The sequence below is a fragment of the Herpailurus yagouaroundi genome, unplaced genomic scaffold (genome assembly GCF_014898765.1).
Source record: "Herpailurus yagouaroundi ecotype Mexico unplaced genomic scaffold, PumYag 190, whole genome shotgun sequence".
In the NCBI taxonomy this organism is placed as follows: Eukaryota; Metazoa; Chordata; class Mammalia; order Carnivora; family Felidae; genus Herpailurus; species Herpailurus yagouaroundi.
Genome location: NW_024412421.1, coordinates 23,618,195 through 23,630,031, shown reverse-complemented (window position 1 = coordinate 23,630,031; position 11,837 = coordinate 23,618,195). Strand labels below are relative to the sequence as shown.

The 11,837-nt window shown below is 39.7% G+C and overlaps 1 protein-coding gene across 6 annotated transcripts in view; it reads left to right on the top strand.

Annotated features, from left to right (window-relative positions):
- The window catches only part of IST1 (IST1 factor associated with ESCRT-III), a 39,108-nt gene that overhangs the window by 19,833 nt on the left and 7,438 nt on the right, over positions 1 to 11,837 (top strand). For 5 of the 6 annotated variants that reach the window (XM_040443004.1, XM_040443003.1, XM_040443002.1 and 2 more), the window contains 3 exons: positions 8,418 to 8,520; positions 8,931 to 9,111; positions 10,326 to 10,413. In XM_040443004.1, the coding sequence (XP_040298938.1) occupies positions 8,433 to 8,520; positions 8,931 to 9,111; positions 10,326 to 10,413 (357 nt within the window). In that variant the 5' untranslated portion in view covers positions 8,418 to 8,432. Of the gene's footprint in view, positions 1 to 8,417; positions 8,525 to 8,930; positions 9,112 to 10,325; positions 10,414 to 11,837 lie in introns of those variants that run through there. The other variant, XM_040443006.1, reaches the window with a different exon arrangement.

The window sequence follows — 11,837 nt, the reverse complement described above, 5'->3', positions numbered from 1 at the left end:
TTTTTTTTTTTTTTTTTTTTTTTTTTTTTTTTTTGTGAGGGAGAGAGAGAGATGAGCTGGAGCAGGGGAGGGGAAGAGAGAGAGGGAGACAGAATCCAAAGCAGGTGTCATGCGCTGAGCTTTATGCAGGGCTCAAATTCCCGAGATCATGACCTGAGCCACCCAGACGCCGCATAAAGTCTTTGTCATTTAATTCACAGTTCCAACATCTGTGTAATCTCAGCATTGATGGGTGATAACTGTCTTTTCCCAGGTGAGTTGGTATTCCTGGTTTGATGTAGTTGACCCACTTTCTGTCTCCACCAGAGGACCCCTTTCCAGTTCCTCAAACCAGGATTAGAGAGCTTCTCTTAATGTTTTTTCCTTTCCGTGCTGATCCTCAGTTTTGGTTTTCAGGCTGCCTTGCTTCTAGGCCAGGAAATATATCAGAGGGAGGAAAAGTGATAAACTCACTGCCATTTTATGGCTCTTCAGATTCTGGTCTTTTCCATCTAGCTACTATTATAGTTTTTTCAGGGTCTTCAAATAGCTGCTCCATACATTCTGTTCAGGTCATATAGCTTTATTCGGCGGGAGAGGCACTGAACCTGGAACCCTGTTGTTTGCTTTTTGCTTGTTTTTTAAAGGACTACACATGTTGCTCTGAGTATAGCTAGTTCGTTAATCTGACTGCTGCATGAGCAGTCTGTCCTGTGCTTCTGTCACATTTTATTTGTCCTCTTATAATGGACACTTTGTTTTCCTCTACCACCTTACTACCACAGAATCCTTATACATATGTTTTCATGGCCCTCTGTACACGTTCCTTTTAGGGTATATGTTCAGGAATGGATTGCCAGATCCTAAGGTATATGTGTACATTTATCTTACACATTAAGGCATACATTTTATTAAATACTAATAGACTTGTATTTTAGAATATTAGAATAATAGAATATCATTCATCCCTTTATAAAGGAAGGAAATCCTGCTACAACATGGATGCAGATTGTACTAATAATATCCTATTGTATGTGTGTCAAAACACATAAATAAACACAAATAGTACTTTTTGTTTATCCATCTGTCAGTGTACATAGGGGTTACATTCACCTCGTGTCTGTAGTGAATAATGCTGCTATGAATATGGGTGTGTGTATATCTCTTTGAGATTCTTTTTTCACTTCTGTTGGATATGTACCCAGAAGTGGGATTGCTGGATCACATGGTAGTTCTATTTTCAATTTTTTAAGGAAGTACCATACTGTTTTCCATAGTGGTACCCCTCTTCACAGTCTGACCAACAACAGTACACAAGGGCTCCAGTTTTTCCACATCCTTGCCAACACCTTTTTTTTTTTGTTTAATAGTAGCCATTCTGATGGGTGTGAAGTGTTAGCTCCTAGTGGGTTTGATTGCATTTCTCTAATGATTAGTGAAATTGAGCATTTTTCATATGCCTGTTGGCCATTTGCATATTACTTTTGGAGAAATGTCTCTTCAAAGTCCATTGCTCATTTTTTAGTCAGGTTATTTTTTTATTGGTGACTTGTTTATATGTTAATAACTTTAAGACATATGTTCTTGGGGCGCCTGGGTGGCGCAGTCGGTTAAGCGTCCAACTTCAGTCAGGTCACGATCTCGCAGTCCGTGAATTCGAGCCCCGCGTCGGGCTCTGGGCTGATGGCTCGGAGCCTTGAGCCTGTTTCCGATACTGTGTCTCCCTCTCTCTCTGCCCCTCCCCCGTTCATGCTGTGTCTCTCTCTGTCCCAAAAATAAAATTAAAAAAAAGTTGAAAAAAAAAGATATATGTTCTTTATATTCACGATGTTTTAGTGTTTCATGGATCTGAAATTTTTTGTGTGTGTGATAGCAAGAAGACTGATAATTTTTATTTTTTTACAATAGAACTTGCACATTGCTGGTATATAGTAAAATGGTTAATAAATACTAGGTGCATGAAAGACTGTGTAAAATGAGTTGCTGAGTTTCTTTTTCCAGGAAAACAATGTTATGTTATTTTTTTAATAACTTTTTAAGTTTATTTATTTATTAGAGAGAGTGAGCAGGGAGGGGCAGATGGAGGGAGATGGAGAATCCCAAGCAGGCTCTGCACGGTTAGTGCGGAGCCTGATGCGGGGCTTGAATTCACAACCTGTGAGATTGTGACCTGAGCCAAAGTGGGATGCTTAACCAACTGTGCCACCCAGGTTCCCTTTCAATGTTATGTTATTTTTTTAAATAAGTTTTTTTTTTTTTTTAACATTTATTTATTTTTGACAGAGAGACAGAGCATGAGTGGGGGAGGGGCATAGAGAGAGGGAGACAGAATCTGAAGCAGGCTCCAGGCTCTGAGCTGTCAGCACAGAACCTGATGCGGGGCTCTAACTCACAGACTGTGTGATCATGACCTGAGCCGAAGTCAGACGCTCAACCAACTGAGCCACCCAGGTGCCCCTTAAAATAAGATTTTTAAGAGATGTCTTGAGGATTAATCTCCGTTGTCTATGGCTTTTTGCCTGTTCCATAAATTCACTGTAATTGGATATCTAGTATCCTGCGGAATCTTAGAGTTGAAGGGACTTTAGAGATAAGAGACTTAAATTATGTTCGTCATACTGTATTTAGTGTGGAAAGGACATAAAGGACTCAGTTTTCTTTTTTTAGATAATTCATTTAACTTCAGTTTTCTAGTCTGGTTAGCTGAAATCTTGCTGCAGTGTAAATCTGGGGTTGCTTTGGTAGATCTAGGTTCCTGCTTGTTTAGTCCTGTGTGGTATAGTCTTTGTGCTAGATAGCTTCTGTTTTCTTTTCCAGAGCCACATAGCCTTCTTTCCTTTTGATATTGTGTCCTTGGAGGCTCACTCTTGGGCACTGTCTGTAGGCCCCTTTCCTTTCTGCCTTCCAACTGGGGGTATGTAGATGGAAGTACCAGGAGACCAGAGGGCGGGAGGAATGGGGACTAGGTATTTATTTCCCTTCTCCTTTCCTGCCAGATTGCTGCAAATTGTCTGCATGCCTCTACCAATGACCTTGATTTCTGTCTTGGAGACCCTTTTCATATAGCTACCCTTGCCAGGTTTCAGTTCCTCATCTTGCCCTTCAGGCCTGGATGTGTTAGTGGGCAATACACTATCCTTTGTTGGTTTCTTGGAGCCTTCCCCACACCTTTGTAAATAATCTATTAAATTCTTCTCAGATTACCCAGGATGTGGATGCTATCTGTTTTCAGCTGGAACCCTGATTGTTAGAGTCCCTGAACAGGCCCTGTGATTTTACTTACTTTTTAAGATTTGAATAAATGTTACTACTGAATGATAAGATTAGTAATTTGGGTTTATTTTTATCCATCTTCCACAGATGTTTACAGTAGGCTTTTGGAGTTTCTTTTCCCCAAACATTCCCAGCTAAAAGATTAGGATTGAAATAAAAACAACGTTGCCACATTTCAGTATTTTCAGCTTCCTTCACAGAGTTGGGTTTCTAATTTGCAGCATAAAACATTTGTTAAGTGTCTCTTTCAGAGAATTACAGCACTTTCCTTCACAGTCCCTTAGGATCTTTTCTGTTCCAGGCTATTATGCTCTTTCAGCATGGTACTAAACTAGCATTTGTGGATACTGCCCATCTTAGGCAAATATGTGAAATAAAGATGTCTTTACAACTGCCAACATTTCATGTTGCTAAAGTCACTTCTTTGTTGTTTTTTTTTTTTTTTTTAATTTTTTTTCAACGTTTATTTATTTTTGGGACAGAGAGAGACAGAGCATGAACGGGGGAGGGGTAGAGAGAGAGGGAGACACAGAATCGGAAACAGGCTCCAGGCTCTGAGCCATCAGCCCAGAGCCCGACGCGGGGCTCGAACTCACGGACCACGAGATCGTGACCTGGCTGTAGTTGGACGCTTAACTGACTGCGCCACCCAGGCGCCCCTAAAGTCACTTCTTTGTTAATCTACCTTCTCTGTTAACCTGTGTCTTTCATTGTCTAGCTCACTTTAGATACCTAATCTAATTTAGGGGGTAAACTTTACTTTCCTAATATGTATTAATGTATTAGTGTATTAATCAGCTGTACTCTTTTTCTGTTCACATCCTCATTAATTTTTACTTTCATTGAGATGGGAAGATACATTGTTTTTGCTTTGACTTTAAAAAAATTTTCTTGTTCCTGACAGAACTCTAAATCTCTCCCTTTTGTCCTTTTGCTCTTAGCATTCTTCTCCCCTCCCTTCCTGCTAACATTGTTCTCTCCCAGGCATTCCCTTTCCAGAACCTCATTTGTGCATCTCTCATGCACTTTAAAATGTTCCTTCTTTGGAGTTTAGGCACTTGTCTCTCTGGACACTTGGTCTTTAGATTTCTGGTTGTGGTTTAATATCCTATTAGACCTGCTGCTAGTTTTCCTCTTTTGTCCACCACAAACTTTCTTGCCTGTTTTGCTTTCTGCTGAGGCATATGGCTGATGCTTTGTGCATAGGAGAGTGCCTGATAGGATTTGATGGTTTGTTCTTGTGTTTGTTTGTTTAGTGATATCTGCTGTTGTCTTCATTTTAAAGGTAAGGGAAATGCCTCTCAGAGTTGTTTAATGGCACGCACAAAGGCTGTTAAAAACAGAAGTGAGTATTGAGAATCAAGCCTCTGTTACCTTTGCTGCATTGCCTCTCTGTAGAGCCCTGCTTGCACTTCAAGCTTAGTGCTCATCCTTCCTCTTCTTGGAAACTTCCCAGAGCTCCATGGCAGAATGAAGGTCCTCCTGCATAGCTCTCCCCTTGCACTGGCCCTTGATGGAACAGCATCTGAGTTAAAAGGGATATCAAGACCATGTATACATTTTTAATCACACTTGTAATATTACTGTTTTGTGGGTAATGCAGCATTTGGGCTTTGAACCCAAATCTTGCCCTTATACATCTGTTGACTTCGTTTCTGGAGTAGTGGTTAGACAGGCTGATGGATGTGAAAGCCAGGAGCTGGCACCCAGTGAGGAGATTTCTCCTCGTTTTCTTGCATTAGCTCTTTGTCACAGGCTCACACATGGTATGCATGCTCTCTCTCTTTAATGTTTGTTTAAGGAGATGGTCATAAATTACTAGATAGTTGTAAGCTTGTTGCTCAGTATTGCACCATACTTACTTTTTTTTGTAGTTTTTCACACACACACACACATACACACACACACCACCTGTGGCAACCACTGGTCTGTTCTCTGTATCTGTTAGTTTGTGGTTTTCCAGATTCTACATATTTTCCACTTACGATAAGGTGATCTTGATTGTTAATGTTTTCTGATGAGTTAATGTTTTGTTTTTCCCTTTTTAAAAAAATGTTTATTTATTTATTTATTTTGATAGAGAGCACAAGCAGGGGAGGGGCAGAGAGAGAATCTTACATGATCTCCACACTGACACCACAGAGCCCAACGTAGGGCTCAAACTTAGGAACCGCGAGACCATGACCTGAGCTGAAATCAAGACTTGGATGGTCAACTGACTAAGCCACCCAGGCTCCCCAATATTTTTTTTCCTAAGGAGGCAAATGAATTTATATTATTTGTCTTTGATAGAAATTCTAAATTATATGCTCCTGAGGTGGTTTTTTTATTTTTATTTTTATTTAAGTTTATTTACTTAGAGCAAGCTGGGGAGGGGCAAAGAGGAGAGACAGAATCCCAAGCAGACTGCACACTGCCAGCGCAGAACCTGATGGGGGGGCTCAAACTACTGAACTATGAGATCATGACCTGAGCCGAAATCTAGAATTGGACACTTAACCACCTGAGCCACCCAGGTGCCCTTGTTTTTTAATATTAGCTCTATTGTTAGTCTAAATTCATTGGGTTTGAAAAGAGTTTACGTATAACAATAATTACATCTTTTTCTTTTTAGTTCAGCCTTTGTCTATATGTACGTATGTATGTGTGCTCTTTTAAAATTCAGAAAATTCAGGGGCGCCTGGGTGGCGCAGTCGGTTAAGCGTCTGACTTCAGCCAGGTCACGATCTCGCGGTCCGGGAGTTCGAGCCCCGTGTCGGGCTCTGGGCTGATGGCTCAGAGCCTGGAGCCTGTTTCTGATTCTGTGTCTCCCTCTCTCTCTGCCCCTCGCCCGTTCATGCTCTGTCTCTCTCTGTCGCAAAAATAAATAAACGTTGAAAAAAAAATTTTTTTTTAAAAAAATAAAAAAAATAAAATTCAGAAAATTCAGAATTAGGGGCGCCTGAGTGGCTAAGTCGGTTAAGTGTCTGACTTCGGCTCAGGTCATGATATCACGGTCGGTGAGTTTGAGCCCTGCGTCAGGTTCTGTGCTGATGGCTCAGATCCTGGAGCCTGCTTCGGATTCTGTGTCTCCCTGTCTCTGCACTTCGCCTACTCGTGCTGTCTCTCTCTCTCTCTCTCTCTCTCTCTCTCTCTCTCTCAAAAATAAATAAATAAAAATTTAAAAACTCAGAATTTAAGGTCGTACTTCATATATATAGTCCTGCCTTTTTAACCAATATTGTTGATATATTTTTACTTCAGTAAATATGTTTCAAAAAAATTTTAGTGGCTATGTAAAAATCCAGCATAAATATACTATAGTTTGTTTAATAAGCAATATTCTTTGTTCATATAGTTCATTAGTCTAGTTTTTTGATCCTAAAATGTGTTGATAAATATTTTTGTATAAAAGTCTGCATGAATCTGTTTCTTTTTTTAATGTATATTTATTTTGAGAGAGAGTGTGAGAGTGTTTGCATGAGTTGGGGAGAGGCAGAGAGAGAATCCCAAGCAGGCTCTGCGCTGTCAGCTTGAGCCCAAGAAATGTGAGATGGTGACCTGAACTGAAATCAAGTTGGATGCTCATCTGACTCAGGCACCCAGGTGCCCCTTGGGCTGGATAATTTTTTTGTTGTGGGGGGCTGTCCTGTTCATTATAGAATTTTTAGCAGCATTCCTGGATCTACCCACCAGATGCCAGTAGCATCCCCTCCAATGGTGACAACTTAGAAAATGTCTCCAGTCATTGCCAGATATCCTTATAGGGGGCAAAATCACTTCCAGTTGAGAACCACTGTAAAATCATAGTTCTAACCAGTTTCATAGTTGCCAGATTCTTTTAGCTGTTTTTTCCAATAGAATATAAGTTCCTTTAAGGGCAAGGATTGTAGGGCTATTGTCTGATGTAGAGATATTCAATAAGTATTTGAATAAATACTCAGTATAATGGATCCAAGGTATTTCGTGACATAGAGACCCCATTATAAACTGGGACTTAGGTTAATTATTAAATGTATAAAGGCTTCTGGAGGTAATTTTACAAAAGGAAAACATACCTGATGTTTTTTATTAGTGGTTTTTGCACAAGCAGACAAATATCTGTAGTGTTTTTCTTTACGTTGGATATCTTCTTTGGTTTGTCTGTTTATTGGTTACTTTGTTAGACCTAGCTTTTGTTTGGATGTTACCTGTTTTGAAGTTCAAGTCCAGAATTAATTGAGAAACAGGGTTTGTGCTTAATATGGAATGCACAATGATATACCCCCTTGTGGGTGGAGGGGAGTAGTTTTACTGACTGTAACTCTTCTGTTCAGTGAAAGTCTTGGTAAATAGCCTTCTGTTGAATTTTAAAGTTTTTTTTTCTTGGACTTTTCACCCCTTTGTATATTTATTTGTACATGAGTAAAATATTAATATTTCTGTACACTAGCTTTTTTCCCAAAGGTTGAGTCAGGAGGATATGAGGAATTGAGGGGAAGAAATTTAAAAAAAAAATTTTTTTTAATGTTTATTATTTATTTTTGAGAGAGAATACGAGCAGGGGAGGGGCAGAGAGTGAGGGAGACACAGAATCCTAAGCAGGCTCCAGGCTCTGAGCTGTCAGCACAGAAGTGATGTTGGGCTCGAACTCATGAGTCATGAGATCATGACCTGAGCCAAAGTTGGACATTTAACTAATTGAGCCACCCGAGTGCCCCAAGGAAAGAATATTTTTGAATTTGGTTCTAAATTTGATAATCTTTTCTCATCACTACCCTGATGAGATTTTTGGGAGAGGTAGGAGGCCTTCCTGCTACTTAGTTTTTTTATCAACCTGCTCCTACAGCAATATATAATACTCGTTTTAACCATCGCCAGCATCTTTGAGCTGTGCCTTCAAGATATCAAATCCAGTCACTCTACCCTTACCACTGGTACCTACCCGATTCTAAACTATTTCCATCTCTTGTCTGGACTATAGTAATAGTCTTCTCCTTAGTCCCTTGCTTCTATTCTTTTTCTCCCTCAGTCAATTCTTCACACAAGCCAAAGAGATCTTTAAGAAATGTGAATCACATTATGTCATTTTGCCTGTGGAAAACCATTCTGGTTTATAGTGTCAGCCAGTCTACCTTCTAATTGATGCTAGTTTCTATACTAATTTCAATTTGAAGGTAGTAACTGTGTTTCTTATCTTTTTCCAGGAGGAACAACACAGCATGCTGGGCTCTGGATTTAAAGCTGAGCGTTTACGAGTCAATTTGAGATTAGTCATAAACCGTCTTAAACTATTGGAAAAAAAAAAAAGTGAGTAATGCATGATTTCCTTGTATTTTATTTCCCAGAATACATCACCAGGTTCTAGCACTCTAATAATTTGGCTCTGTTAGGCTACTACTATGAAGTCTTAGGGATCCCATATCCTTGAAGCTTTAGATATATTACTGCTGCCCTTTGTGACAAGTTAGACTGAATCACTTTGTTGTCGGGAATGGATAACATGACTCCTGAGGTGGAAATTTTTGGCTACACAAACAATAGTCTCACCTAGATAGTGGAGGAAGTTATAGAGACTAGATGAGTTGGGACTAGATTTGCTAACAGTGAGCTAGGATGTAGAAGAAACACGCACTTCTCTCTGTCGGAGTGGAAGTCTCCTGCAGGGCAGGCGGCTCAGTGTACTGCTACTATGTGACTGGATGCGATTTGTGACTTAGCGGAATTGGCTCAGAAAGCAAGGAAAGAGATTGCTGACTATCTGGCTGCTGGGAAAGATGAACGAGCTCGGATCCGTGTGGAGCACATCATCCGAGAAGACTACCTCGTGGAGGCCATGGAGATCCTGGAGCTCTATTGTGACCTGCTGCTGGCTCGGTTTGGCCTCATCCAGTCTATGAAGTAAGATATTTTGTATTTTTTTTAATAATCTACATTTAGGTATGGTTTATAGAAAAAGCTGTACATATTTTATGCATGCAGTTTGATGAGTTTGGACATATGCATACATCCGTATACCAGCACCACAATCAAGGTAATAAAATTTGTTTCCTCTAGAAGTCCTTGTGTCCCTCCTCTCCTCTCCCTTTATTGGTAAGAATACATGACATCAGATCTCTACCTCTTAACATTTTTTAATTTATTTATTTTTAAGTTAGTATTTTGGTTTTTAATTTTTTTAATTTAATTTATTTATTTTGAGAGAGAGAGAGAGAGCAGGGGAGGGGCAGACAGAAGGAGGGAGAGAATCCAAGTAGACTCTGCATTATCCGCACAGAGCCTGATATGGGGGCTCAAACTCATGAACTGTGAGGTCAAGAGTCGGACGCTTAACTGGCTGAGCCACCCAGGCACCCGTTTTTTAATTTTTTAATGTTTGTTTATTTTTGAGAGAGAGCGTGTGCGCATAAGATGGAGAGGGGCAATGAGAGGGAGACATAGAATCCGAAGCAGGCTCCAGGCTCCAAGCTGTCAGCACAGAGCCCAGAGGGGATTTGAACCCACAAACTGTGATATCATGACCTGAGCTGAAGTCGGACGCTTAACTGACTGAGGCACCCAGGTGCCCCATACCCTATTAACATTTTTAAGTGCACAGTACAGTATTGTTAACTATAGGCACAGTGTTGTTCCAGAGTTATCTAGAACCTAATTCATTTTGTGTAAGTGTAATGAAATAATGCATTTTGAGGACCTAAATCAAATCATCTCTTTGAGAAAGGGAATCTGTGAAAGCATTAATAGTGATTTCTTACTACATGTGGGCAACTAGCACTAGGGGACTACTTCACATACCCAAGGACCTTTTTCCTAATGGCTTTGCTAGAAGGCTTGATCTTGATATAGACAATTGTTGAAAAGAAAGGAAGGAATCTGAAATCAAAAGGCCTAAGTCTGAGTCTTGGCCCAACCATTTCCAGACTTTGTGACCTTGGGCTTGTCAGTTAGTTTGAGTTTCCCCACAAGTAAGATAGGAAGCCTAGAGTATTTTATGAGAATCCAGTGAGATTTGTGAAAGAGCTTTCCAAGGCTATCAACTATATGATACAAATGCTAAGGTTTGTTGGTTTGTTTTAAAGAATGTTAAATTTTATTAATTTTTCTTCCTTAATTAGGGAACTAGATTCTGGTCTGGCTGAATCTGTGTCTACACTGATATGGGCTGCTCCTCGACTCCAGTCAGAAGTGGCTGAGTTGAAAATAGTAAGTACAACCAGTTTCACTGATGTCTGTAGTTTGTTAAATTGTTAGGTTGGTTAACATAAATCATTTCTGCTTATTTGACAAGATATTTTGTACACTTATGTTGCCTTTGAAACAAGCTTTGTAAATTTGTAAATTTGTCTCTACCTCCTTTTCAGCCCTTATATAATGCAACAGAATAGTGTTTTGCAAACATGAATAATTTTTTTAAAGAGCAAAGTGTTGTGTACTTTCAGTTTTGTCTTATTTTTATTGTAATGTTATTTAAGTATATTCAAATAGGAAAGTTCTTACACAACTGTAAACCAGTTAACATTAATTTAAGGTCACATATTTTGCTTCATTCATTAATTCCACAAATATTTATCAAGTTGATGTTATGAGCTAAGTGGGCACTGAGGGTGCAGCAGTGGGCAAAATATGACAGTAACCCTACTCTTGTAGCTTAGAATCTAGCAGAAGAGCTAGACATTAACTAAAAACTTTCACCTCACAACACAGATATAATACTGACTGCTAGTATTCAAATTCATTTGAGTTGTTACCTGTTTTCTACATCTTTGCCTTTTCGTTTTATTCTGTAGATTGTCTCAGTCTTACCTCCTGACCCGTCTTTTTTCTTTTCTTTTTTTTTTTTTTTTTAAGTTTATTTTTGAGAGTGTGTGTGTGTGTGGGTGGCAGGGGCAGAGAGAGAATCCCAAGCAGGTTTGCAGTAATAGCCTGAGCCACAAACCACAAGATCATGACCTGAGCCGAAATCAAGAGTCGGACAGTTAACCGACTGTGCCACCCAGATGCCCCTTGAGATTTCCTTGTCTTCTGTGGGTTTTCATTTATTTATTTCAAAAAAATTTTTAACTGTTTATTTTTGAGAGAGGAAGTGGGGGAGGGGCAGAGAGGGAGACACAGAATCTGAAGAAAGCTCCAGACTCTGAGCTGTCAGCACAGAATCCTGTTTTCTACCTCAAGAGTGTAAGCTGGCTGCCAGAATTTCTGAGAACCTTGGGAGGAGGAAGCCAAAGGTCTCATTCTTGTCTTAGAGAAGACTTAAAATTTTGGTTGTCAGTAACTATCTTTGCTCTCTGCTGTGCGTGGAGTTCAGAGTCCTATTAGTTTAACCTCCCCAGAGAGTAAGCCTCCTGTATTCTATTCCTGTAGGGATGGTAGTCCTAGAGTTTTGTTGGTAGAGGAATGGGAGAGTAGAGGCAACAGGTTCTTCTTTTTTTCTTTTCTTTTTTCTTTTTCTGTTGTTTTCTTTTTAAGTAAGTTCTACGTCTGTCATGGGGCTTGAACCCACAACCCTGAGATCAAGAGTCACATGCTGTACCATCTGAGGCAGCCAGGCAGTTGCTTCTTATATAGACTTTTTACTTTTTTAGTCTCTGGCTCTCTTTTTTCTTTTTCTTTTCTTTTTTCTTTTTAAG